We start from the raw sequence: 26908 nt of genomic DNA, 5'->3' as shown, positions 1-26908 counted from the left end.
CCATCAAATTTACTGATATCCCAGACCCCCTACAGCTCCACATGCATCATCAAAGGGGGTGGGAAGAATGCAGTTGGCACCTGATAAAGTCCTTAGGACCAACGCAGAGCCACACAGGCTACACTCAAGATCTGATAATAACCAGGAGTGAGCCTTGCTACTAAGGGAGTGGTCCCCGAGCCTTCCAAAAGTGTCAATGCAGGCTGGCTAGTTAAGTGTCCTGTAAAAGGATTGCCCTCCCAGTTACAGACTTCTGTGTCTTCTTCCAGGCAGCCGAAAAATGTAGATAATGCCTCCAATACAACTCACAACTAGAGGTGAATAACTCACTAGTTCAAGACTCATATGCTTTTTGCACTAGAAAGTATGTTTGAAGATCTAAGGAGAAATTAGGTTCTTACCTGCTAATTTTCTTTCTGTTAGCCTGTAGACTGGTATAGTCCTTACGACTGGGTTATATACCTCACTGCTACCAGCAGGGGGAGACTGAGAACAAACTTGTATATCAGGATAGTTCCCTCTTGCAATAGAGTCTGCCAAATAGCCAAGCAGAACCAAGGAAAGACTTCAACTGAAAACAGTAAAACATACTCCGAACAGGAGTGTAAAAAATAACAAACATTTGTAAACAACTGTTGGAACATGTGTAGAACTCAATCCTGGTATAGAAAATATCCCCAGAGCTCACCAGCTAAGCCAGCTGAGCCATAGCCGCTGTTCTTAATTCTCCCCAGCCCTAGAAAAATACTAGAACTCGCAGGAAAAACAAAATCTGCACGCGAGCAAAACAAAAACTCGCAATCACTGCACAAAGACAGATAGGGTGGGGGACTATACCAGTCTACAGGCTAACAGAAAGGAAATTAGCAGGTAAGAACTAGAGAGCTGCACGGGAACGGGGACGACGGGAATCCCGCGGGACCCGCGGGCATCCCGCGGGTTCCCCCTTCGGGTCACGGGGATCCCGTGGGGACGCCCCTAGGGTCGCGGGGATCCCGTGGGGACGCCCCCTAGGGTCGCGGGGATCCCGTGGGGACGCCTCCGGGGGTCGCGGGGTTCCTGCGGGGCTGGATTTACTCAGTCGCGCGGCTCTTCTCCCTACCTTCTCTGCTTGCAGCACAGAGCCGAACGGAAGTCTTCCCGACGTCAGCGCTGACGTCGGAGGGGAGGGAGGGCTTAAACAAAGCTTAAACAAAGCCCTCCCTCCCTCCGACGTCAGCGCTGACGTCGGAAAGACTTCCGTTCGGCTCTGTGCGGCAGGCAGGGCAGGTAAGGAGGAGAGTAGCCTCGCGGTTCGAGTGGCTACCAAGGGAGGGGGCGGTCCGCCCCGCCACACCCCGCCCCGGGTGCAGCACAGCCGGCCAGGTCCCCTTACTTTTGTGGCACTTCCCCGACCGACCGACAACAGCCCCGGTCCGACAATCCTCCCTGCCCTGTAGCCACGAATCTAAATTATCTTCTTACAGCAGCTGTAAGAAGGTAATTTAGATTCGCGGTTAAGGGCAGGGAGGTTTGTCGGACCGGGGCTGTTGTCGGTCGGTCGGGGAAGTGCCACAAAAGTAAGGGGACCTGGCCGGCTGTGCTGCACCCGGGGCGGTAGAAAAGGAGGGGGAGAAGGACGATGAAAGGCCATGGGGAAGACGGGAGGGGGGGGAAGGACTCTGAAAGCACTTGAAGACTGAGGAGGGAGAAGGACGCTGAAAGCACATGGGGAATACAAAGGGGTGGAGAAGGACGCTGAAAGGCCATGGTAAGGGCGGGGGGGGGGAAGGACTCTGAAAGCACTTGTGGAAGACAGAGGGGGGAGAAGGACGCTGAAAGCACATGGGGAATACAAAGGGGTGGAGAAGGACGCTGAAAGGCCATGGGAAGGGGTGGGAAGGACTCTGAAAGCACTTGTGGAAGACAGAGGGGGGAGAAGGATGCTGAAAGGACATGGGGAAGACGGGGGGGGGGTGGAGAAGGACGCTGAAAGGCCATGGGGAAGACAGAGAGGGAGAAGGACGCTGAAAGGACATAGGGAAGCAGAGGGGGGAGAAGGACACTGAAAGCACATGTGGAAGACAGAGGGGGGAGAAGAACGCTGAAAGGAAATGGGGAAGAGAGAGTAGGGAGAAGACGCTGGCAGGGAAGAAGACAGATGCCAGACTATGGGGGGAGCGGAGAGAAGAAGATGGGTGCCAGACCAATTTGGAAGGGGGAAGAAAGGGAGAGGCACAGTAACAGAGCAAATGGAAGATGCAGAAGGAAGAGAGACAGTGGATGGAAGGAATTGAATGAGAACATGAGGAAAGCAGAAACCAGGCAACAAAGGTAGGAAAAAAATTATATTTCTTTTTTTTTATTTTGCTTCAGGATAAAGTAGTATATTAGTTGTGTTGATAAAAATTTATAAACATTAGAGGCTCTGGTAGAAACCCGTTTGCAAAGTATGTATTCTTCCCAATTAATATTTTCAAATTAATAAAGTCTTTTTGCTTATTTGTAAATGGGTTTCTACCAGAGCCTTTAATTCAGTAGCATAATTAAATGAAATAACTATTTCTGAAGTTTATAGGGACGGGCGGGGACGGAGGGGATTCCTCGCGGGGACGGGTGGGGACGGAGGGGATTCCTCGCGGGGACGGGTGGGGACGGAGGGGATTCCTCGCGGGGACGGGTGGGGACGGAGGGATTCCTCACGGGGACGGGTGGGGACGGGTGGGATTCCTCACGGGGACGGGTGGGACTTTGGCGGGGACGGGTGGGGACGGGTGGGATTTCTGTCCCCGCGCAACTCTCTAGTAAGAACCTAATTTCTCCTTCTGTAGCACCTGGTAGACTGGTATAGTCCTTACGAATGGGACATGCCAAAGCAGTACCCATCAAAGGTGGGACCCCCGAAGGGCCGACACAAGTGGCATACCTAGTATATGTATATCTATAAACAACTCAGATGTATTGGAAACCAATGTATATGTAAGCAACTCTTCCAATGGGAGACAAGTATGGTCATAAGATGTTCTAAATAAAATTATTGCAGAAGCAAAAGAGAAGACAGTATCAAATCTTTATTGCTCTAAAGGAAGGAAAACGCCTCAGAAAGGGCCCTCCCACCTCCACAATGGTGGATCTTAAAGGTGGTTAAGCGATAACCTCATAGGCAAAACCTTCTTGTTAAAGTGAGCAATTAAACCATAAACTGTGCTTCACATAAATGCTGAAATAGATAGAGGCAAAACAACCACTTATCTTAGAGCTGATCGGCACACCGACGGAGGCCAGCGTTTCACCGACAGGCTACATCAGGGTGTGACCCGACCGATCAGTCTGCAAAAATAAAAGAAAAAACACAGGAACTTAGCAGTTTCACAATGAGTTAACTTTTTAATATAACAGAGCTAAAACGTACCTAATCAAGAGCGTATACAACGCTTCAAAAGTCCAAAAAATGGCTCCCCTGGGGCGGCTCCAAAGTTACAATTTTTAAATCTACGCGGTGGGACACGTCACCACCGGAAGTGAATGAAATGACAGCTGAGAAGAATCTGACAAACACAGATCTCATCGCCTCAAACAGAAACAAAAACAGGAACACGAACCAAACACAAATGGTCTTGTTGATATAAAATGTGTAGTTACAATTATGAATGTAACCACCATTTGTTTAAATGTGTTTCTCTCTTTCAGTTTTCTGTTGTTCATGATTTTATGTTTGTATCATTTATTAGTTGTCCCACCGCGTAGATTTAAAAATCGTAACTTTGGAGCCGCCCCAGGGGAGCCATTTTTTGGACTTTTGAAGCGTTGTATACGCTCTTGATTAGGTACGTTTTAGCTCTGTTATATTAAAAAGTTAACTCATTGTGAAACTGCTAAGTTCCTGTGTTTTTTCTTTTTATTTTTGCAGACTGATCGGTCGGGTCACACCCTGATGTAGCCTGTCGGTGAAACGCTGGCCTCCGTCGGTGTGCCGATCAGCTCTAAGATAAGTGGTTGTTTTGCCTCTATCTATTTCAGCATTTATGTGAAGCACAGTTTATGGTTTAATTGCTCACTTTAACAAGAAGGTTTTGCCTATGAGGTTATCGCTTAACCACCTTTAAGATCCACCATTGTGGAGGTGGGAGGGCCCTTTCTGAGGCGTTTTCCTTCCTTTAGAGCAATAAAGATTTGATACTGTCTTCTCTTTTGCTTCTGCAATAATTTTATTTAGAACATCTTATGACCATACTTGTCTCCCATTGGAAGAGTTGCTTACACATACCTAGTATATGTGACACCCGGGCCCATCATTTTTTGACACCCCCCATCTGTATGAAAAACATGATTTTTAGTAACAATCCACACGTCACACAAGTGTACCTAGGAAAAGGCAGCATCTTACATATTGCAGTGAGCAGTACATCAATACACCCATTGTAAAACTAAACAAGCCAGACTAGTACAGATCAATCCTACACAGTCAATCCTAACAGAAAACCATGTCTTTTTGAACACACAGAACACAGAAAAACACCTTCACCTGGTATTTAATCCAGGGCTGTGGAGTTGGAGTCGGAGTCAAGGAGTCGGAGGAAATTTCAGAGTCGGAGTCAGAAGTACAAAAAACTGAGGAGTCGGAGTCGGAACATTTATCTAAGGTGGTGTCGAAAATGCTCATTTCTCTCAACTTGACATTCCATTTTAACGATCTGAAAATTAACCAGTGCTGTGGAGTCGGAGTCGAGGAGTCGGAGGAAATTTCGGGTACCTGGAGTCGGAGTCAGAAGTACAAAAAACTGAGGAGTCGGAGTCGGAACATTTATCTACCGACTCCACAGCCCTGATTTAATCACAAACTAACTCCTCCCCTTTTTACAGAACTGTAGTGTGGTTTTTAGCCATGGAGGTAACAGCTCAGATGCCAATGCTAAAAAACGCGCTACAGTTTTGTAAATGGGGGTAGAATAAAAATACGTAGACAAAGGTTAAACTGAAGCACCAAGAAGCTGGACTCTGCATAGAATGCAACACCACAGAAACAGCGATGCATCTCCCCTAAAGCAAAAAATAAATAAATAAATAAATAGAATTTTTTTCTACCTTGTCTTCTCTGGTTTCTGCTTTCCTCATCTTCTAGTCACTCTCTTCCTTTCATCCACTGTCTACCCTCTCTCTGCCCCTTCTATATGGCATCTTCTCTCCTTCTATTCCCCTTCCAGAAATTTTATGCCTCCCCCTTCCATCTCTCCCTTCACCCCCATTGGTCTGGCATCTCTCTCCTCTCCTTCCCTCTACCACACCCCCATGGTCTGGCATTTCACTCTCTCCTCTCCCTTCCCCACTTCCATCAGCATCAGCCCCCTTTCTTTACCTCCAACCCAATTCCATCCAGTATTCTTCCCCCTTATGTCTCTTCCCCTTTTCCCTGCAATTCCATCAGCAGCTGCCCCTTTCTCTCCCTCCACCATGCTTCCATACCACCCTGACCCCCCTTTCTCACCCTTCACGCTTCCATACCACCTGACCCCATTTCACACCCTTCACCACGCTTCCATACCATCCTGACCCCCTTTTTCTTCTTCCACCACCCTGCTATGCTCCTTTCCATCCAAATCAGCAAGGTCCCGCAATGACTACTTCTGCTGCCTCTGCTCCGGAACAGGTAAGTGACGTCGGAGGGGGGCTGGGCCGGCAGATGCAGGGATTTGCAGCAAGGTGCCGTCCACCCCCTCCCTCCCGACGTCACTTACCTCTTCCGGAGCAGAGGCAGCAGAAGTAGTCATCGCGGGACCTTGCTGCACTTCAGCGCAGCTGCCGTACATATTTCAGAGTAGAGTGGGCAGTCGCGCTGAGGTGCCATTTTGAGCAGTGCGGGAGCTTCTGGACCCGGCCGGCTATGCACCCCCTTGAAGCGTGCACCCGGGACGGACCGCTCCCCCTGCTCCTCCCCTTGTTATGCCAATGGCCGACACCAGAACACGTTCACCGACTACCATGTCCCAACGCGCTTCCACACGGTAGTGTTTGACAAAGGAATGCAGAGAAGACCAAACTGCAGCCTTGCAAATATCCACTAGAGAAGACTCAGTCCAAGAAGCTGCCTGACCTCGAGTGGAATGAGCCTGGAACAGACTTTTTCTTCAGAAGATAAGCGGAAGCAATAGTCTCCCTAATCCAGCGCGCAATAGTAGCTTTAGAAGCACCATACCCCTTACGAGAATCCGCGAGAAGGACAAAGAGATGATCTGATTTCCTGATCTCCTGGGTCCTCTGCACATAAGAGGGAAGGACCCAACTGACAGCCAACTTGCGCAACTGTCTGCTCGGAAGAGCCCTCCTGGCTATCCAACACCGGGAAAACCACTGCCTGATTAACATGGAAAGGAAAAATTACCTTTGGCAGAAAAGAAGGAACAGGCTGCAAAACAACCTGCTCCTTAGAAAAATCCAAAAGGGAGCCCTACAAGAGAAAGCCTGCAGCTCAGAAACACGTTTAGCTGAAGTAATTGTCACCAAGACAGCTTTAAGAACACTGCACAACAAAGTTTTTGCTTCCTGAACACTGCTGGGTGTTTCTTATAGAATTTTGGGTGCTGATCATGAATATTACATCAAAAATTACCCATCACGTACCATTTCAGAGAAATCTTCAATTTTGTCGTGATTTTTTCTTATATTTGGATGCAAACAATTTTTTCTCCCATAAGTGTCTTATCAACAACGGTTTGTGCCGCCTGGGTATGTCCATGCATAAAATCTAGCCAGGTTGGAAGCTGTTTTATGGAAGATGACATCCTGGGCATGTCTGGGCAGGTCTGAACGAGCTTGCGCTGTCTCACCATGCTATAATGGTGGCTTCCATACACCGATCCTGCTCATTTGGTTAATATAGATAGTCCGTGTGTGTATATAGTATCAGTATAGTAAAGTATAGTAGTATAGTAGCTGTAGCAATATAACAGTAAGTAAGCTTGATGCTATAGACGTTTTGGTGTCGGGCAATATGTCTCGTCGGTGTCTTAACAGCCGCGACACATTCTGCTATATCTGTGGGGAATATACACTTACGCCTCAGAGACGTTCGATGACTGCCCTTGTAAAGAAAGCCTATCATCTGTATTTTGGCTGCAAAATAGGTGATCAAGACAAGCAATGGGCGCCTCACATTTGCTGTGCGACATGTGCTGTTAGTCTGAGAGCCTGGCTCAGAGGTACTCGAAAGACGATGCCATTTGCTGTTCCGATGATATGGCGAGAACAGAAAGACCATGTGACGGACTGTTATTTCTGTTTGACTAATGTGTCTGGTTTCTCTGCCAAAAACAAGAAGTCAATTGAATATCCTAATCTGCCTTCAGCAATGAGACCCATGCCACATGATGACAGTCTTCCAGTTCCGAAACCACCAGAGGATTGGACCTTAGACGAACCAGATGAAGAAACTGCAGTGCAGGGTTCTAACAGTGACATTGACCCGGATTTTGAACCATCCTCATCAGGCGATCCACATCTGATAACACAGTCCGAATTGAACGATTTGGTCAGAGATTTGGGTCTGTCAAAAGCAAAAGCTGAGCTGCTAGGTTCGAGACTGCAGGAATGGTGTTTGCTATCACCAGGTACGAAAATTTCTGTGTTTCGAGACCGGCATCATGATATAACCAAATTTTTTGCACAAGTCGACAGTCTCTGTTTCTGTTGTGACATTGAAGGATTGTTCTCGGTCTTTGGTTGTGATCACAACCCGGAAGAGTGGCGTCTTTTCATTGATTCGTCAATGTTAAGCCTGAAAGCTGTTCTGTTGCACAATGGCAACGTTTATCCTTCAGTACCTGTTGGCTATGCAGCACATATGAAAGAAACATATGAGAATATGGAAATGTTACTAAAGTATGTCCAGTATACCAGGTATAACTGGAATATCTGTGGAGACCTCAAAGTCGTTGCTCTGTTACTAGGACTGCAGCTTGGCTATACAAAGTACTGCTGTTTCATCTGCGAATGGGACAGCCGAGACAGAGAGTCGCACTATTCTAGAAAGAACTGGCCACTCCGTAAAAAGTTAGTTCCAGGACAGAAAAATGTAGCACATGAATCGCTTGTTGACCCGACAAAGATATTTTTGCCTCCTCTTCACATTAAACTGGGACTCATGAAGAATTTTGTGAAAGCAATGAACAAGGAAGGGGAAGGTTTTCGTTATTTAAGACAGATGTTCCCAAGAATAACTGATGCCAAGATCAAAGAGGGTATTTTTGTTGGCCCCCAGATCAGACATGTTATGAGTGACAAGCGATTTGAAGATCTGTTAGTTGGGCTGGAAAATATTGGCTGGAAAGCCTTGAAAGACGTTGTTGACAATTTTCTGGGCAATTACAGAGCCCCAAACTACATTCAGCTGGTAGACAAACTTCTCAAAGCATACAAGAGAATGAAGTGCAATATGTCACTCAAGATTCATTTCCTCCATTCACACTTGGACTTCTTCCCCGCAAATCTCGGTGCTGTGAGTGACGAGCACGGTGAAAGGTTTCATCAAGACATAGCTACGATGGAGAAACGATACCAGGGCAATTGGAATCCGTCAATGCTTGCCGACTATTGTTGGATGCTACAACGTGATGCACCAGACACTGAATATAAAAGAAACTCGGGAGCAAAACACTTTTAATTCTGTTTCATTTAGTCGCTTGTGCGAAACGTAAACTTGACTATATATTTTATTGTCAGTAAACATAAAAATGTCTATTTCTCATAGTTCTTACGTGATGCAGTAAAACCAAAACCATATTTGAGCATACCAAGTTGGTACCTGTCATAATCACCAAAAACTTTTCAGGAATCAAGACTTAACCAAAAAATTGTTGTGCAGTGGAATAAGGTCCTTCAAAGAACAGTTGCCCAACGGTTAAAAGGTGGGCGCACTAGAAAAGACAGAACCCGATTCAGAACCCAAGATGAAACAGAGGATCGTACAGGAGGTTTGAGCAATTTGGCCGCCAGCCCCCTGTCCAGGCCATCCTGCAAGAATTCTAAGAGGTTAGGCAGGGAAGCGCGAAGAGACCATTCCACGCGCATCACACCACTCCTCAAATAGACGCCAAACTCTCACATAAGCCCAAGAGATAGAAAGCCTCTGGGACCCCAAGAGAGTTGAGATCACTTTATCTGAATACCCCTTCTTACCTAGGCAACCCCTTCCAAGAGCCAAGCCGTAAGACAGAAGGGACTCGGATCAAACATTGGAATGGGACCCTGAGTCAGAAAGTCGTCCAAGAGAGGCAGAGGAAAAGGATCCGCCACCAGATGCCTCTCCAGATCCACGTACCACGGTCGTTGGGGCCAATCCAGAGCCACCAGAACCACAAGGCCCAGATGCCGAACTATGCGGAGAAGAACTCTGCCCACTAATGGCCACGGAGGGAACACATACAACAGCCCCTCCGTTGGCCATGGTTGAACGAGAGCATCCAGGCCCTCGGCCTGACCATCTCTGTGATGACTGAAGAAGAGGGGGTGTTTTGGCGTTGACACTTGTGGCCATCAGATCCAAGAGGGGCTGACCCCAAGACTGCACTATCAACTGAAAGGCCACGGGACTTAGACACCACTCTCCGGGATCTAGCATGTTACGACTGAGAAAGTTTGCTTGAACATTCTCCACTCCGGCTATGTAGGAGGCTGATATTTCCTGAAGATGAGACTCCGCCCAGACCATGAGCAGAGCTGCCTCCTGTGCCACCAAAATGCTCCTGGTGCCCCCCTGATGATTGACATAGGCTATCACCGTGGCATTATCCGAAAGAACCCTGACTTGCCCATCAGAAAGGACTGGAAGGCTAACATCGCCAAACTGATGGCTCTGGTCTTCAAGACATTGATCAACCAAGAAGCCTCCTCCAGATGCCCGGAGCTGAGTGACCTAGACACTGAGCTCCCCAAACGAGAAGACTGGCATCCATGAGCAGCACTGTCCACTGCGACTGGTCTAGACCTGCAGCTTCTACAAGATGGGAGGTCTGGAGCCACGAACGAAGACCGCACCGAGCCAAGTCCGGAAGCGGAACAGGATAATCCAGACATGTGCCTCTTTGGTGACCACCTCCGAAGAAGAGCATACTGAAGAGGACGCATGTGAGCCCATGACCTCACTACATCGAGGAAAGCCACCATCGACTTCAAGACATGGAAGAAATCCTGCGCCCGAGGACACCGGGATGCCATAAGCAGACAAATCTGAGATTGCAATTTGCTTACCCGGGCCTCCGGAAGGAAGACCTTCCCCAGGGAGGTGTCGAACAGCACTCCTAGTTACTCCAGGCGCTGAGATGGAGACTACCCATCCCAGTGACTGCAGAAAATCCACCACCCGAGCCATGTCCCAGGTGCTCTCCTGGAATGACTTTGCTCGAATCAACCAGTCATCCAGATAAGAATGAACTAGAATGCCCTCTTTTTGCAACGCTGCCACAATGACCACCATTACCTTGGCAAACATCCGTGGAGCAGTGGCCAGATCAAAGGGAAGTGCACAGAACTGATAGTGTTGCCCCAAGATCACAAAGCACAGGAAGCGATGATGGAAGGTCTGAATAGGTATGTGCAAGTAGGCCTCTGTCAGATCTAGTGAGGTCAAAAACTCCCCCGGCTGAACCGCCAGAATTACAGACTGCAGAGTTTCCATGCGGAAGGAAGGCACGTGAAGAGGCTTGTTGACCCTCTTCAAATCTAGGATGGACCGAAAGGTCCCTTCTTTCTTTGGTACCACAAAATAAATCGAGTACCAACCTGTGCTCCACGCCTGTGGGGGAACTGGAATCGCCACGTGGAGAGCCAACAATCTTTGAAGGGTCTGGCAAAAGGCCTGCTGCTTCCACGCCACCTGTGAGGGAGAAGCAAGAAAACGATCAGGCAAGGAACGGGCAAACTCCAGAGCATAGCCGTCCCGAATCACCTCCAGAACCCACTGATTGGACGTGATGTCTGCCCATTTTGGATAAAAAATCCTGCAGCCAGGCATCCACCGTAACCAAGACAGGCGCCGGCAAGGAGTCATTGAGCAGGACGGGCGGCAGAAGACCCGGCGAGGACGCTACCCGCATCCCAGCGGGCCCCACGAAAGGACTGCATGCTCTGGAAGAACCTGCCTCTAAAGAGCCCAGGAGACTAAAAAGAAGCAGCCCCTCAACCAGGGCAAAAGCGGTGGACATCATGCCCACGCGCAGCACCACCTTGAGCCAGCAGCCTAGGCCTATCCTGAGGCAAACAAGGCACTTTAGAATCTGTGAGAGTCTGAACCAACTTGTCCAGGTCCTCACCAAACAAGAAAGATTCTTCAAAGGGAAACTTTGTCAACTTAGCTTGGGACGTTGAAACCGCTGAACAAGTATCAAGCCACAAGGTACAACGAACTGCCACTGTAAACACTAACAACTAGGCAGAAATTCGCAAGAGGTCATACATGGCATCTGAAAGATAAGAAGCACCCAATTCAATCTTTGCCACCTTGCGTTTTAGCAATTCCCAATCCTCAGATTTACTGTCAAGCACATTCTCGGCCCAGCGAAAACATGTCCGAGCCACCAGCCCGCCACCTCGACTGCCAAAGCGTCACATCAAAACTCTGTAATTGGAAAAATTATTTGAATCTTAGTTATTCTTTTTGGTGGAATTCACTTTGTCATATTTACAAAATGGAAAGAGCAATTGCTTTGCAGAAAGGAAACTATGATAATTTTAAGAAGATCTGGGGGCCATTAGAAAGTTATTGTGATGAGTGAACATCATTTTCCTTTGATTGATATATATATTTTTTTTTTGGGGGGGTAGTTTTAGGGAAGAAACATTTTATCTATTGTAATTTGATATGTTTCTACTTGAAATATGTTTATTTGTAGTATTTGAAGGTGGAGGAGGGTGGATGGGTGGTAAATTTTTTATATTTTATGATTATATGAGAAAGATTTCCAAGTGTGATATGTTTCTTTATGTACGGTTAAGCACAGTTACTTACCGTAACAGGTGTTATCCAGGGACAGCAGGCATATATTCTCACATGTGGGTGACGTCATCTACGGAGCCCCAGCGCGGACAGCTTTTCAAGCAAACTTGATTGAAGTTTCAAGTTTGCTACACTGCACCACGCATGTGCATGCCTTCTTGCCCACTAGAGGGCGCATCCCCACCTCGTGGTCCTCAGTTCCATAACCAGCAAAGAAGCCATCCCCGGGGAGGAGGGCGGGTTGTGAGAATATATGCCTGCTGTCCCTGGATAACACCTGTTACGGTAAGTAACTGTGCTTTATCCCAGGACAAGCAGGCATGATATTCTCACATGTGGGTGACCTCCAAGCCAACCAAAAAAGGGCAGGTGGGAGGATGGCAATTTAAGAAAACAGGTTACGTAACACCGACTGGCCAAATCAGCCGTCGCTTCTGGACAAAGTGTCCAGACAGTAGTGGGAGGTGAACGTATGAACCGAAGACCAAGTGGCAGCTTTACATATGTCCTCCACAGGAGTAGACCGGAGGAAAGCAACAGAAGCTTTCATAGCCCGGACCTTATGCCCCGTGACTCGACCATGGAGCGTGAGACCAGCCTGAGCGTAGCAAAAAGAAATACAAGCAGCCAACCAGTTGGACAAGGTGCGCTTGGAAACAGGATGTCCCAACCGATTAGGATCAAAGGACAAAAACAATTGAGGAACCTTCCGATGAGACTTGGTACGTTGGAGATAAAAGGCCAACGCCCTCTTACAGTCAAGTGTGTGAAGCGCCGCCTCACCAGGATGAGAGTGGGGCTTCGGGAAGAACACCGGAAGAACAATGGACTGATTGAGGTGGAAATCAGACACAACCTTAGGCAAAAATTTAGGATGGGTGCGAAGAACCACCTTGTCATGATGAAACACAGTAAAAGGTGGATCCGCAACCAAAGCCTGCAGCTCACTAATCCGACGAGCGGACGTGAGCGCAAGCAAAAAAAACCACCTTCCAAGTGAGAAACTTAAGATGAGATTTGTCGATAGGCTCAAAAGGAGGCTTCATCAGTTGAGCTAAGACCACATTAAGATCCCAAACTACAGGAGGAGGTTTCAGAGGAGGATGAATATTCACGAGACCCCTCATGAAACGAGTTACCAGAGGATGAAGAGAAAGAGACCGACCCTCGAGATGCCGATGGAACGCCGCAATGGCACTGAGATGCACCCGAATGGAAGTCGTCTTCAGCCCAGACTTAGACAGATGAAACAAATATTCCAGCACCGAAGACACTGGAACCGAACTCGGGTCCAGATGGTTCGAGGAACACCAGGATGAAAATCTGGTCCACTTCTGGGAATAACAAAGCCTAGTCAAGACCTTGCGCGAGGCTTCCAAAATCTCCCTCACAGACTGAGAGGCAGGAACCGAAGTCAAGGGGAAAGGAACCAAGCGGTCAGATGTAAAGACTGAAGATTGGGATGTAACAGCGAACCCCGACTCTGTGACAGCAGAGAGGGAAAAACAGGCAGAAGCAGAGGCTCCCTGACACTGAGTTGAAGGAGCAGGGAGAACCAGTGCTGCTGCGGCCAACGAGGCGCAATGAGAATCATAGTGGCTCTGGTCGATTTGAGATGTACCAACTTTCTCAAGATCAGAGGAAAAGGAGGGAACGCATAAAGGAACCTCCCCCCCCAGTCGAGAAGGAAGGCATCGGCCTCGAGACTGTCCCGGGAGTACATCCGAGAACAATAGAGGGTCAGTTTGCGAGTCTCCGGGGAGGCAAACAGATCCACCTGAGGAGTTCCCCAGTGGTCGAAGACCTCGCGCAGAACCCGGGAGTTCAGCGACCACTCGTGCGGCTGGAGAAGACGACTGAGTTTGTCTGCCAGACAGTTCCTCTCTCCCTGAATGTAAACCGCACGTAGGAAGATGTTCTGGGAGACCGCCCATTCCCAAAGGCGCAGGGCTTCCTGGCACAGGAACCAAGAGCCCGTTCCCCCCTGCTTGTTCACATAATACATTGCCATCTGGTTGTCCGTCCGCACGAGGACTACCTGATCGTGTAGCAAGTGGCAGAACGCTCGAGCCGCCAGAAAAATGGCACGAAGCTCCAACACATTGATGTGACAAAGACGGTCCTCTGCCGACCATAGACCCTGAGTCCGCAGACCGTCGAGATGAGCCCCCCACGCGTACTCTGAGGAGTCCGTGGTCAGGACCTTGCGATGCGGAGGAACGAGAAAGAGCAAACCCCCGGAAAGATTGGAAGAGTTGGTCCACCAACGGAGCGAGCGTCTCAAAGAAGGAGTCACTGTTATCGGACAAGAGACTGGGTCGCGATCCTGACGCCACTGCGAGGCCAAGGTCCACTGAGGAAGCCTCAGATGCAAGCGGGCGAACGGAGTGACGTGGACCGTCGATGCCATGTGGCCCAGAAGAATCATCATGCGCTGAGCCGATACTACGGGCATCAGCGAAACCTGGCGACTCAATCGAAGCAGGGCCTCCAACCGAGGGGGGGGGGGAGGAACGAACGGAGGCGAACCGTGTCCAGCACGGCTCCGATAAACTGAAGGGATTGAGCCGGGCACAACTGAGACTTGGGAAAGTTCACTTCGAACCCCAGACGTTGAAGGAAGATGATAGTCTGTTGGGTCGCTGAGATAACCCCCTCCCTGGTCGATGCCTTGATCAGCCAATCGTCCAGGTAGGGAAAGACCTGTAGCCCCCGAGATCTCAGGGCTGCAGCGACTACCACCATACACTTCGTGAAGACCCGAGGGGACGAAGCTAGTCCGAAGGGGAGGACCCGATATTGAAGGTGCGACTCCCCCACCTGAAACCGTAAGAATTTGCAGAAGGCGGGATGCACCGGAACATGAGTATATGCTTCCTACAAGTCCAGGGAGCACATCCAGTCCCCTTCCTCCAAAAGAGGGTACAAACCTGGAAGCGTCAACATACGGAACTTCTCCCGGACCAGGAACTTGTTGAGCTTCCGGAGGTCCAAAATGGGACGTAAGTCCCCGGTCTTCTTTGGGACCAAAAAGTAACGGAAGTAAAACCCCCGCCCCCGCTGGTCGGGGGGTACCGGCTCCACCGCCCGAAGGCTCAACAAGGCCCTGGCATCCGCGAGGAGAAGAGGAAGCTGGGCTCGATTGCATGGAGAGGCCCCCGGCGGATGTTCCGGCGGCGTGGCTGAGAAATTTAACGAGTAGCCCTCGGAGATGATCCGGAGCACCCAAGTATCTGAGGTGATCTCGGTCCAGGCCGCATGAAAGGCCCGCAGCCGACCCCCGATGGGCAGGGGGTCCGGCGAGAGTGCGGAGGGGGCCCGCCCCCATCCGCACATCACGTCAAAAATACGGCGCCGGCTTAGACGCCCCCTGCGCCTGAAGTTTTGGTTGGCCCGCTCTACCCTGTTGCGGGGGGCGCCGGGGCGGAGGCCTAGAGAATGCCGGCGTGGACTTATGCGGGTACCGCCGCGGGGGAGGTCTGAATGGTTTCTGCGGCGGGGCCCGAGGTTTAGGACGGACCAAAGAGGCGATGGAGCGCTCATGTTCCGACAGTCGTTTGGTCGCCGCCTCCAGGGACTCATCAAACAATTCCGAGCCAACGCACGGTAGATTGGCCAGACGCTCCTGCAAGTTCGGGTCCATATCAACCGTACGGAGCCATGCCAGCCGGCGCATCGCCACTGCAAAGGCGGAGACCCTCGAGGCCAGTTCAAATGCGTCGTAAACTGCGTGGAACAAGTACAGACGCAATTGGGACAAGTTGGCCATGAAAGTAGCAAAACCTTCCTTATGGGAATCTGGCATGACCCCATAATAGCGGGGCAAGTCTTTCACCATGTGTCGAAGATAGGAGGAAAATGTAAAGGCATAATTGAGGACTCTAGTAGCCATCAATGAATTCGAATAGAGGCGGTGACCAAACTTGTCCAGGGTCCGGACAGCCGCCGAGACCCTTGAGGGCTGTGATTACTTCAGCGCCGACTCGATGAGCAACAACTGGTGAGACAGTTGTGCTTTCTCAAAGCCCTTACATGGGATGGTCCGGTACTTGGACTCCCTCTTAGACGGCACCGCTGTGACTGTAAGAGGGGAGTCCAAATTTCTCAGGAAGGTCTGGTGTAGGACCTTATTGAGAGGCAGACGAGGAGTTTCTCTCGGGGGAGAGGGCAAGTCCTGCTCCTCCAAAAACTCCTTCGTATACTGAGAACCTGCGAGTAAGTCCAGGTCCAAAGCACGTCCCATATCCTGCACGAATTTTGAAAAGGAAGAGGGCTTGGAAGGCGGGGAAGGAGTTCGTGAAACACGCGCCGCCAAGAAAGAGGGGGAGGCCTCGCAGGAATAACAAGGCTCCCTACCAGACCCCAATCCCCAGGAGGCCACACCCAGCGACCTGGAGGGGGTCGGGGACCGCCTATGCCCTGAGGAGCCCTTGGGGGAAGTCCCCGGGGTACGAGGCACCGAGGCACGACCCCTCCGTCTCGGCGAGGAGTCTCTCGAGCCCCTTCCCTCGGAGGACCGGAAAAGCCTCGGATTGTCGAGGCGGATCTCCAAGACACGCAATGTCTCACCCCTGGTCGGCGAGGAGTGACCGCGTCTCCGAGGAGAACCCCGTGAACGCTTGGGCTTCCTCGGCCGGCGCCTCGCCCGAGGCCGACCCGAGGGCGAGGAGCCCCGGGAGGACCTCGACGAAGACGAAGTGGAACAGATCCTCCTAACCCGACGCACCTTGTCCCGAGGCCGCACGCTCATCTCAGGTTGGTCGACTGAGGCCAAGGTCAAGGTAGGGGTCGAGGCCGGGAGCACCCCGGGGGCCGAAGCCGAGGGCACCGAGACCGAGGCCGCTGACGCCGGGGCAGCCGAGGTCGACGCCGGGGCAGTCGAGGCTGAAGCCTGCTGCAGGTGCGTGAGGGCCCTGGACAGCTCTGAGGCAATCAGCGCTCGGAGCAAGTCCTGGAAGGCCGGAACCCCCATCATGGCGGGTAGGTCCGGGGCTGTAGGGTGCTCCCTGGAGGGCGACCTCAGTCTCGAGTATTCCCTCGGGATGCCCGACTTCGGCACTCGGGGCGGGGCCGAGGACGACCCACCCGCCGTCGAGGAGCCCGAGGATGGCTTTTTCGCAGACCCTGGAGTCGAGGACGGAAGCGAGGACTTACCCTGGGCAGGCTTCGTCGAGGTAGCAGGCTTGGACGAAGTCGAAGCGTGCAGCGAGGTCGAGGGACCCGAGGCCGAGGTCAAGGCCGGGGCCGAAGCCGAGGCCAACGTCAAGGCCTTCCCCACCGCAGGGTCCACAGCGAAGAGCTCCGCCATTCGGGCACGGCGGCGGCGGAGCGCTCTAGACTGAAAAGTCGAGCACCTATCACAGGTGTCCGTAGGGTGCTCAGGACCAAGACAAATCAAGCACCACCGGTGTGGATCGGTAATCGAGAGCAACCGATCACACCGGGAGCACTTTTTAAAGCCCGTCAAGGGACGGGACATGAAACCAAAAAGGCCGGGAACGAATGAGGTCCCACAGCTGCGGCTACCGGGAGCCCCCGGAGCCGAACGGAACAAAATATATATATATTTTTTTTGACGAAAAACAACCGACAAACTAAGAAAAACAACAAAACAAGCACAGCGACTGAGCGAATACACTCCGCCGCGGTGTCAGAAGGCAATTTGCTAAGAGCACGATTTCCACAGGGCTTCTGGCTCCGCGGAAAAAACTGAACTGAGGACCACGAGGTGGGGATGCGCCCTCTAGTGGGCAAGAAGGCATGCACATGCGTGGTGCAGTGTAGCAAACTTGAAACTTCAATCAAGTTTGCTTGAAAAGCTGTCCGCGCTGGGGCTCCGTAGATGACGTCACCCACATGTGAGAATATCATGCCTGCTTGTCCTGGGATAATAATTTGTACACTTGTTGATAGATTTAAAATGAATAAAGAATTTAAAATAAAACTCTGTTTAAGGAGGGACTCCAACTTACGCTCCTCAGAATCCTTCAATGCTGCACCGCCCCCAACAGGCACGGTATGCCACTTAGAGATGGCCGAGACCACCGTGACCACCACAGGCGACTTCAGAGTATCCCTATCCCCTTCAGGAATGGGATACAGGCGGGCCATGGAGCACGTAAAATGAAAGGGAGCTTCCGGCACCTGCCACTGTGCGAGCATAATGTCTCAAATATCCTGATGCATAGGAAAAGAACAGGAAGCAGAATGGATCCCCTTAAGCAAGGGGTCCACCATATGTGGGGGCTCCGACACGGTGTCCTCAAAGTGCAAAAACCGAGGAGACCTGAAGAATTAACTCATGAAGCTCTTCCTGATGAAAAATGTGCACCACAGATGCATCTTCGCCAGCAGGGGAGTGATCGAAACCCTTGCTGGCAGAATCCGGCCCCCAAGAGGATGCTGGAAATTTTCCCAGGTCCTCATCAATAACATCCTGTTCCTCTGGGCAAAAATCCTCATCCCAAGATACCCTCGGGCACTTGGATGAAAGAGAGGAGTAGAGGGGGGCAAAACCGTCGCTGTATGGGTCTGCACCGGGGAAGACGTTGAGGTCAAACACCCCTCCTCCCCCGAGACCTCAGAGTGGACATGGAACCTCCAGCCACCAGCACATAATCTTTACCGAGTGCCAACATAAATTCAGGTGGAAAAACCCTCAGCGGCCCCAAGGGTCTCCTACCTCAGCAGGGGACCCTACCATACCTTGCCCCTGTATTTCCAGAATAGGGAGAAGGTCACCTGAGGTAACAGAAAATTAGACCGGAAAACGCCAAAATCAGAGCTCCTGTGGTCTGTTGAAAAGCCTGGGACTTTCCAGATGCCGAGGCCAAGGAATCGTCCGACGCGAAAAGGGAATCCCCAGCCGCTCCAGCAGTAAGGGAATCCTTCGCGAGGTACATGCGGCAAGGTGCCCTGGCCGCTGGAAACCACTGCCGACGAGACTACCCCACCGCTCTGGCCTGCACAACGCTTGCACAGGCCGGTCGCGAGTACCTCGCGTCTGGAGCACAAGGAACATTTTTTGCCTTAAAAGTTCTCATTGTGCTTAAAAGACGCCCTAGCTGTAATAAAAGTGCCGGCTAGATGAGAAAAACAATACAAACGGCAGTTTTAAAGGGAATTGATCCCTTTAGACCGGCACATCTCAGGAGTGGTATTTTTTTTTTTTTCCACTTAGTCAGAACAGACTCCACAGCTCTCAAAGCTGAAGGCTGACCAACTAGGGGGCCAGGCCGCCGGCTGAGACACCGCTACAAAAATGTGGGGAGGTGGAGGAAGGGACCCAACGCGAGAACCGCCGAGTTTGACACCCCTGAGGTCGGACGAATCCCCAAACAGGACTTCTCCAAGCTCTATCCGGCACAAAAGGGGAACCCAGGAGTCTAAAACAAAATTCCAACAGTACTAAGAGGGGAGCCGAATTAGTCTTACCATCTGCTATGGAGACTGAAGAAGACTGGATTGCAAGAGGGGAACTATCCTGATATACAAGTTTGTTCTCAGTCTCCACCTGCTGGTAGCAGTGAGGTATATAACCCATTTGTAAGGACTATATACCAGTCTACCAGGCGCTAGAGAATAGTGCTTTATTACATTTCTGAGGCTTTTTACTTCCTTATATAAGCTGATAGTACAGTATATTCACATCATACCTTATTATAGTACTGAAGGAAAAGCACAGTTACTTACCGTAACAGGTGTTATCCAGGGACAGCAGGCAGATATTCTTAACACATGGGTGACGTCACCGACGGAGCCCTCGGTACGGACCTTTTTAACTAGAAGTTTCTAGTTGGCCACACCGCGCGTGCGCGAGTGCCTTCCCGCCCGACGGAGGAGTGCGTGGTCCCCAGTTAGGATAAGCCAGCTAAGAAGCCAACCCGGGGAGGTGGGTGGGACGTAAGAATATCTGCCTGCTGTCCTTGGATAACACCTGTTACGGTAAGTAACTGTGCTTTATCCCAGGACAAGCAGGCAGCATATTCTTAACACATGGGTGACCTCCAAGCTAACAAAGAGGGAGGTGGGATGGTTGGCCATTAGGAAAATAAATTTTGTAACACAGATTGGCCGAAGTGTCCATCCTGTCTGGAGAACGCATCCAGACAGTAGTGAGTAGTGAATGTGTGAACTGAGGACCAAGTGGCCGCCTTGCAGATTTCCTCGATGGGCGTGGAACGGAGGAAAGCTACAGAAGCAGCCATAGCTCGGACTCTGTGGGCCGTGACAGTTCCTTCCAGTGAGAGACCGGCCCGAGCATAGCAGAATGCAATACAGGCAGCAAGCCAATTGGAAAGTGTCCGTTTGGAGACAGGACGACCCAAACGGTTGGGATCGAAAGACAAAAATAGCTGAGGGGATGTTCGGTGAGCTCTGGTACGATCAAGATAGTAAGCAAGGGCACGCTTACAATCCAGCGTGTGCAACGCCTGTTCCCCAGGATGCGAGTGAGGCTTAGGGAAGAAGACGGGCAGCACAATGGACTGGTTGAGGTGAAAAGCTGAGACCACCTTGGGAAGGAATTTAGGGTGGGTACGCAGAACAACCTTGTCATGGTGAAAAACAGTGAACGGTGGGTCGGCAACCAGTGCATGCAGTTCGCTAACCCTCCTGGCAGAGGTGATGGCAATCAGGAAAAGCACCTTCCAGGTAAGGAGTCTAAGTGAAGTTGTGGCAAGAGGCTCGAATGGAGGTTTCATGAGAGCTGAGAGTACCACATTCAGGTCCCAGACGACTGGAGGAGGCTTGAGGGGTGGTTTGATATTGAAGAGCCCTCGCATAAATCTGGAAACCAGAGGATGAGCCGTGAGGGGTTTTCCAAGAATGGGCTCATGAAACGCAGTGATGGCACTGAGGTGGACTCTGATGGAGGTAGTTTTGAGGCCAGCATTGGACAGCGAGAGCAAATATTCCAATACGGTTTCCACCGCTAAGGAGGTGGGTTCCTGATGATGCCGGAGACACCACGAGGAGAATCTGGTCCATTTCTGATGGTAACATTGGAGGGTGGCCGGCTTCCTGGAGGCGTCCAAGATGAGGCGGACCGGCTGAGATAGGTTCTCTGGAGAGGTCAGCCCGAGAGAAACCAAGCTGTCAGGTGGAGCGAAGACAGATTGGGATGCAGTAGAGACTGATGCTGCTGCGTAAGTAGAGTAGGAAACACAGGAAGGAGAATGGGTTCCCTGGAGCTGAGTTGGAGCAGGAGTGAGAACCAGTGTTGGCGAGGCCACCGAGGTGCGATAAGAATCATGGTGGCGTTGTCCTTGCGGAGTTTGGACAAGGTCCGCAACATCAGAGGAAGTGGAGGGAAGGCATACAGGAACCGATCCCTCCAGTCGAGCAGGAATGCATCCGGAGCCAGACGGGGAGGAGAGAAGAGTCTGGAACAGAATTGGGGCAGCTGATGATTGTGAGGTGCTGCAAAGAGGTCCACCTGCGGAGTGCCCCATCGAGCAAAGATGGAGAGCAGCGTCGGAGGGTCCAACGTCCACTCGTGAGGTTGAAGGATGCGGCTGAGATTGTCGGCCAGAGAGTTCTGTTCGCCCTGGATATAGACCGCCCTGAGAAAGAGATTGCGGTCCGTGGCCCAGGTCCAGATGCGCAGAGCCTCCAAACAAAGGGGGCGAGATCCGGTGCCGCCTTGCTTGTTTATGTAGTACATGGCGACTTGATTGTCTGTGCACAGGAGGAGGACTTGAGGACAGAGAAGATGTTGGAAAGCCTTGAGGGCGTAGAACATGGCTCTGAGTTCCAGGAAATTGATGTGATGACGACGCTCCTGTGGGGTCCAAAGTCCCTGGGTGCATAGATCTCCTAGGTGAGCTCCCCACGCGTAGGGGGACGCATCTGTGGTGATGATCATAGAGTGGGGGGGCAGATGAAAAAGTAGACCCCTGGAAAGATTTGAGGAGTTCAACCACCATTGGAGAGATTGCTGAAGAGATGATGTCACAGAGATGGGATGAGAAAGAAGATCCGTAGTCTGTGACCATTGGTTGGCGAGAGTCCACTGAGGCGTACGAAGGTGGAGACGTGCCAGAGGAAGGACATGCACCGTCGAGGCCATGTGACCCAGGAGGACCATCATCTGTCGGGCAGGAATGGAGGGATGCATGAGCACCTGACGGCAGAGATGGAGCAGGGTCCGCTGGCGATCGGAGGGGAGAAAGGCCCTCATTAGCGTGGTGTCCAGAACTGCTCCAATGAATTGAAGTCGCTGGGTGGGAAGCAGATGCGACTTGGGGTAGTTGATCTCGAACCCCAGGAGGTGGAGGAGAGAGATGGTGTGATGAGTAGCTTGTAGCACGAGTTGAGATGAAGGTGCTTTCACCAACCAATCGTCCAAGTAGGGGAACACCTGGAGGTTGTGAGACCTGAGGAAGGCCGCCACCACTATAAGGCACTTGGTGAAGACCCTGGGGGAGGAAGCGAGGCCAAACGGTAGTACTTTGTACTGATAGTGGTGGTGCAGCACCTGGAACCGCAGGTAGCGGCGAGAATTCTGATTGATGGAGATGTGAGTGTAGGCCTCTTTGAGGTTCAGGGAACATAGCCAGTCGTGTTGAGAAAGAAGAGGGTAAAGCGTGGCAAGGGAGAGCATTCTGAACTTCTCCTTGACCAGACACTTGTTGAGGTCCCTGAGATTGAGAATGGGACGGAGGTCTCCCGTCTTTTTGGGAACCAGGAAGTAGCGGGAGTAGAATCCCTGACCCCTTTGATCTGGAGGTACTTCTTCGATGGCATTGAGAAGGAGGAGGGATTGAACCTCCCTCAGGAGGAGGGGGGTTTGAGATGAGTGTGAAGCAGACTCTACGGGAAGGTTGTCCGGTGGAAGAGTCTGGAAGTTGAGAGAGTAGCCGTGGCGGATGATGTTGAGGACCCACTGGTCCGACGTGATGACTTCCCAACGGCTGGAGAAAATGGTGAGACGACCCCCGATAGGCTGTGGAAGAGGTAGCAAGGGTGGATGACTGGCTATGCCCTGGAGAGAAGAGTCAAAAGGGCTGAGATTGTTTAGCAGGCTGAGGAGGCTTAGAGGGTTGAGTGGCCTGAGATCGAGCCTGGGCATGGTGCTGCTGTTGACGGGGTCGCCGAGATTGTTGGGGAGGCGGATTGAGTGGCCTGGCTGAGAACCTCCGCTGGTAAGATGATTGAGGTCGATAGGGTCGGGCAGGCGGAGCCTTCTTTTTCGGCTTGATCAGGGTGTCCCACCTGGTCTCATGGGCAGAGAGTTTCTGGGTGGTGGAATCCAGTGACTCTCCAAAAAGTTCATCCCCGAGACAGGGGGCGTTGGCCAGACGATCCTGGTGGTTGATGTCCAGGTCGGAGACTCTGAGCCAGGCTAAGCGACGCATGGCTACGGCCATGGCAGAGGCCCGAGAGGTGAGCTCGAAGGAGTCGTATATCGAGCGGACCATATACTTGCGCATTTGGAGAAGGCCAGAGATGTGTTGTTGGAATAGCGGGACCTTGCGCTCAGGAAGGTACTTCTGGAGGGCAGACAGTTGTTGGACCAAATGTTTCAGATAGAAAGAAAAATGGAAGGAATAGTTGTTTGCCCTGTTGGCAAGCATGGCATTCTGGTAAAGCCTCTTGCCAAACTTGTCCATGGTCTTACCTTCTCTGCCAGGAGGGGTAGAGGCATAGACACTGGAGCCCTGAGTCTTTTTTAAGGTGGATTCAACCAGAAGGGACTCATGGGGCAATTGAGATTAGTCGAATCCAGGAATAGGGATGACACGGTAAAGGTTGTCCAGTTTACGGGGGGCTCCCGGTACCGTGAGGGGATTTTCCAAGTTTTTGTAAAACGTTTCCCGCAGGATGTCATGCACGGGAAGCTTGAGGAACTCCTTAGGAGGTTGCTCAAAGTCTAAAGCCTCTAGAAAGGCTTGAGACTTTTTTGAGTCAGATTCTAGGGGAAGGGACAGGGCAGCAGACATTTCTCTCAGAAATTTAGAAAATGAGGACTGCTCTGGTTTAGAGGTGGCATCGGGTGCCGATGGTTCCTCATCAGATGAGGAGGGATCCTCCTCGGTACCGAGAGGAGTTTCCTCCCATAAGTCAGGGTCCCTGACCTCTGGTGCATGTCGAGACACCAGGGTGGAGGGCGCGGTATGGCGAGTCTTGGACAAAGACTTTCCAGAGCGCACCGAAACGGTACCAGGAGAGGACGACCGGCGTCGATCTCGGTCCCGGGAAGAATGCCGTACCGCCTGGTGCCGAGGAGGATCCAATGTGGCATGGGAATGAACCACCGGATCGACATGGAGTTGTTCGGCCGAAAGGATCGGCATGGAGGTGTTTACAGGTACCGAAGGGGTGGACACCGGGGGCTCGGTACGGGGCTCGGGCCGGTCTGGTACCGGAAGGAGCGGTGCCAGGATAGTGGGCAACAGGTGTTCAAGTTGTTTCTTTAACTGTTCCTGGAGTTGAGCCTTTAAGATGGCCGAGATACGGTCATCTAGGGGTGGCATCGGAACCGCTTTCTTTTTCTTCGGTTCCTTGGATGCCGCTCCACGCCCCGGCGATGAGGAGGCCGATGACGAGGCACTCACCGAGATCGGGGCGGAGCGTTTGCGGGACCGGTGCGATGCCGGTAGGGATGGTGTCGCCACCGTAGCTGGAGGGCGCTCGAGGGAAGAGGAAGGCTTCTTAGCCGGCTTACCTGGCGCCAGCGACGCCGATGTGGGGTCGGTCGGTGTCGAGGTCGACGGTGCCGATTTTTGAGGTACCGCCGTTGAAGTTGAGGAGTCCATCGCTGACTCGGTGCCGAAGAGAAGAGTTTTTAAGGGTTCTCTTTTGAAGAGTGGCACAGCGGGTGCAGGAGTCCGCCCGATGCTCCGGACCCAGACACTGCAAGCACCAATTGTGTGGGTCAGTGATGGAGATCGGGCGTGCACACCGCTGGCACTTCTTAAAACCGACCTGCGGGGGCATGAAGGGGAAGATAGCCTCCGCAAAATCGAAGCCCGAGGCCTGTATACTGGCAACAGGCCCCGCCGGGGCAAAAACGAAAAAAAAAAGGGGAAAAAAGCAAAGTTTTTTTTTTTTTTTTTTTGGCAAATCAAAGTAAAATAAACCCGAAGGTAAAGAAAGAAAAATAAGGAAAAAAAAAAGCGCGAGCGGGAAGGCAAAAAGTGGTTTCAACGGCCGTTGAAAAAACACACGCGTCTTCTTCGCTCCGCGGAAACGAAGAAACTGGGGACCACGCACTCCTCCGTCGGGCGGGAAGGCACTCGCACACGCGCGGTGCGGCCAACTAGAAACTTCTAGTTAAAAAGGTCCGTACCGAGGGCTCCGTCGGTGACGTCACCCATGTGTTAAGAATATGCTGCCTGCTTGTCCTGGGATAACAACATTGTATAACTTTTAGGTATTAGCTTCACAACATTTCTTCTGTTTGTACATAAATGCTATTACATGACAAATTTTTAAGGTACATGTTCTAAATGAATAATACTTACAGTTACAGAACTAAAAATCCCAGCTTCTTTCCTTGCTTGTTCTAACCAGGCTTCTGCTGCTTCAGAGTTGCTCCTTTCCTTTAGTTTAACGGTAGGAGGTTCTAAAGGACATTCCAGTACTCCTACTGCTGGCTGCACTGGTATTATAGTTTCACAACACTTGATATGTTCTCCTTTGCGAACATTTTAAATACAAAAAAAGAGAGAAAAAAAACGACACTATACATCCTCAGCAAATTAAAGTCAAAGAAATAAATATCACTAAAATGTTTGAAAAGACTTGTATCTCAATTAAAGATTTACCAAACTTATTAAAAATACATAAGCAAGCCTAGAAAATGTTAGCACTTAATGGTTAAGGTTATAACATGAATGGTGGACTGCAGATGCAATTACCGTATATACTCAAATATAAACCGGGATTTTTGGGCCAAAAAATTGGCCCATAAATGGGGGTCTCAGTTTATATTCGGATCAATGCCCCTTCCCAGAATTTTAAGGCCGCCACCGCTGCAAGGCTCTGCCCCCCTTCTCCTCCCTGCCCTATCTGCCGATCCTTGGTGGAGGTGCAGCGGGCAGGAGCAAGCTTTTCAAACTCCTGCCCCGCTGCTAACCGGCTGCGCGATCGAATTTCCTCATCTGAGCGGCACGAGCAGCAGCGCGATTTGGCGCTGCTTCTCAGCGCTCAGTGGCTTCCTTACTGGCTCCCGTGAATTCTCGCAATGGCTGTAAAATCTGTCCGCCTTTCTATTCCTGGCTGTTGCCATGATGACCCCCCACTGATACACTATGCTTTCAAAAGCTATGCTTTCAATTATTATAAGGACAGAGACCACTCTCCAGGTTCCAGAGTCTGTCGACTGAGAAAATCCGCTTGCATGTTTTCTACCGCCATTGATTTGTCCGAGAGCACTTGGACAGCTTGACGATGGAGACACTTCAGGCAATTGATCAACCACCCGAGGGAGACCACAGACCCTGAACCGGAGCAGACATACAGACTGCTCCCCAACCAGAGAGACTCATGTCCCTGGATAGAGTCACCTAGTCCAAAATATGCAGTGGCAGGCCTTTGAACAGTCACAGGATTCAGCCACCACTGCATATTGCTGCGTACCACCGCCGTCCAAAGCAGCGGCGTTGTCAATGAATCCCGTAGCAGGCTCCACTGGGACAACAGCAACTCCTGAAGGGGACGCAGCTGGGCCCTGGCCCATGGAACCACATCGATTGTTGCCACCATGAGTCCCAGGACCTGAAGACATTGCCAGGCCGTCAGAGCTGGAACTGCTAACATTGCTCGAATGGTTTGTTGGATCTTCACTTTCCGAGACTCCGAACACCTTGTTCTGGGACGTGTGAAATCGGATCCCCAGATACTCCAATTCCTGCATTGGTTATGTAGGGGTGTTTCCTTCTTCACACCTGAAGGCCTCTATGACGTCACTAAGCCTGAACTATATTTCCAGCATGAACC

At 51.1% G+C, this 26908-nt stretch overlaps 1 protein-coding gene across 5 annotated transcripts in view; it reads right to left on the bottom strand.

Moving 5' to 3' along the window:
* CFAP36 (cilia and flagella associated protein 36) overlaps positions 1–26908 on the bottom strand; it is a 240007-nt gene that overhangs the window by 24294 nt on the left and 188805 nt on the right. For 3 of the 5 annotated variants that reach the window (XM_033936495.1, XM_033936498.1, XM_033936500.1), the window contains one exon: positions 25432–25613. In XM_033936495.1, coding sequence (XP_033792386.1) covers positions 25432–25613 — 182 coding nt within the window. The remainder of the gene's footprint in view (positions 1–25431; positions 25614–26908) is intronic. The other 2 variants (XM_033936496.1, XM_033936497.1) reach the window with 2 other exon arrangements.

The sequence above is a fragment of the Geotrypetes seraphini genome, chromosome 3 (genome assembly GCF_902459505.1).
Source record: "Geotrypetes seraphini chromosome 3, aGeoSer1.1, whole genome shotgun sequence".
Classification (NCBI taxonomy): Eukaryota; Metazoa; Chordata; class Amphibia; order Gymnophiona; family Dermophiidae; genus Geotrypetes; species Geotrypetes seraphini.
Note: the sequence above shows the minus strand (reverse complement) of the source record. Positions and strands in the feature narration are given on the sequence as shown.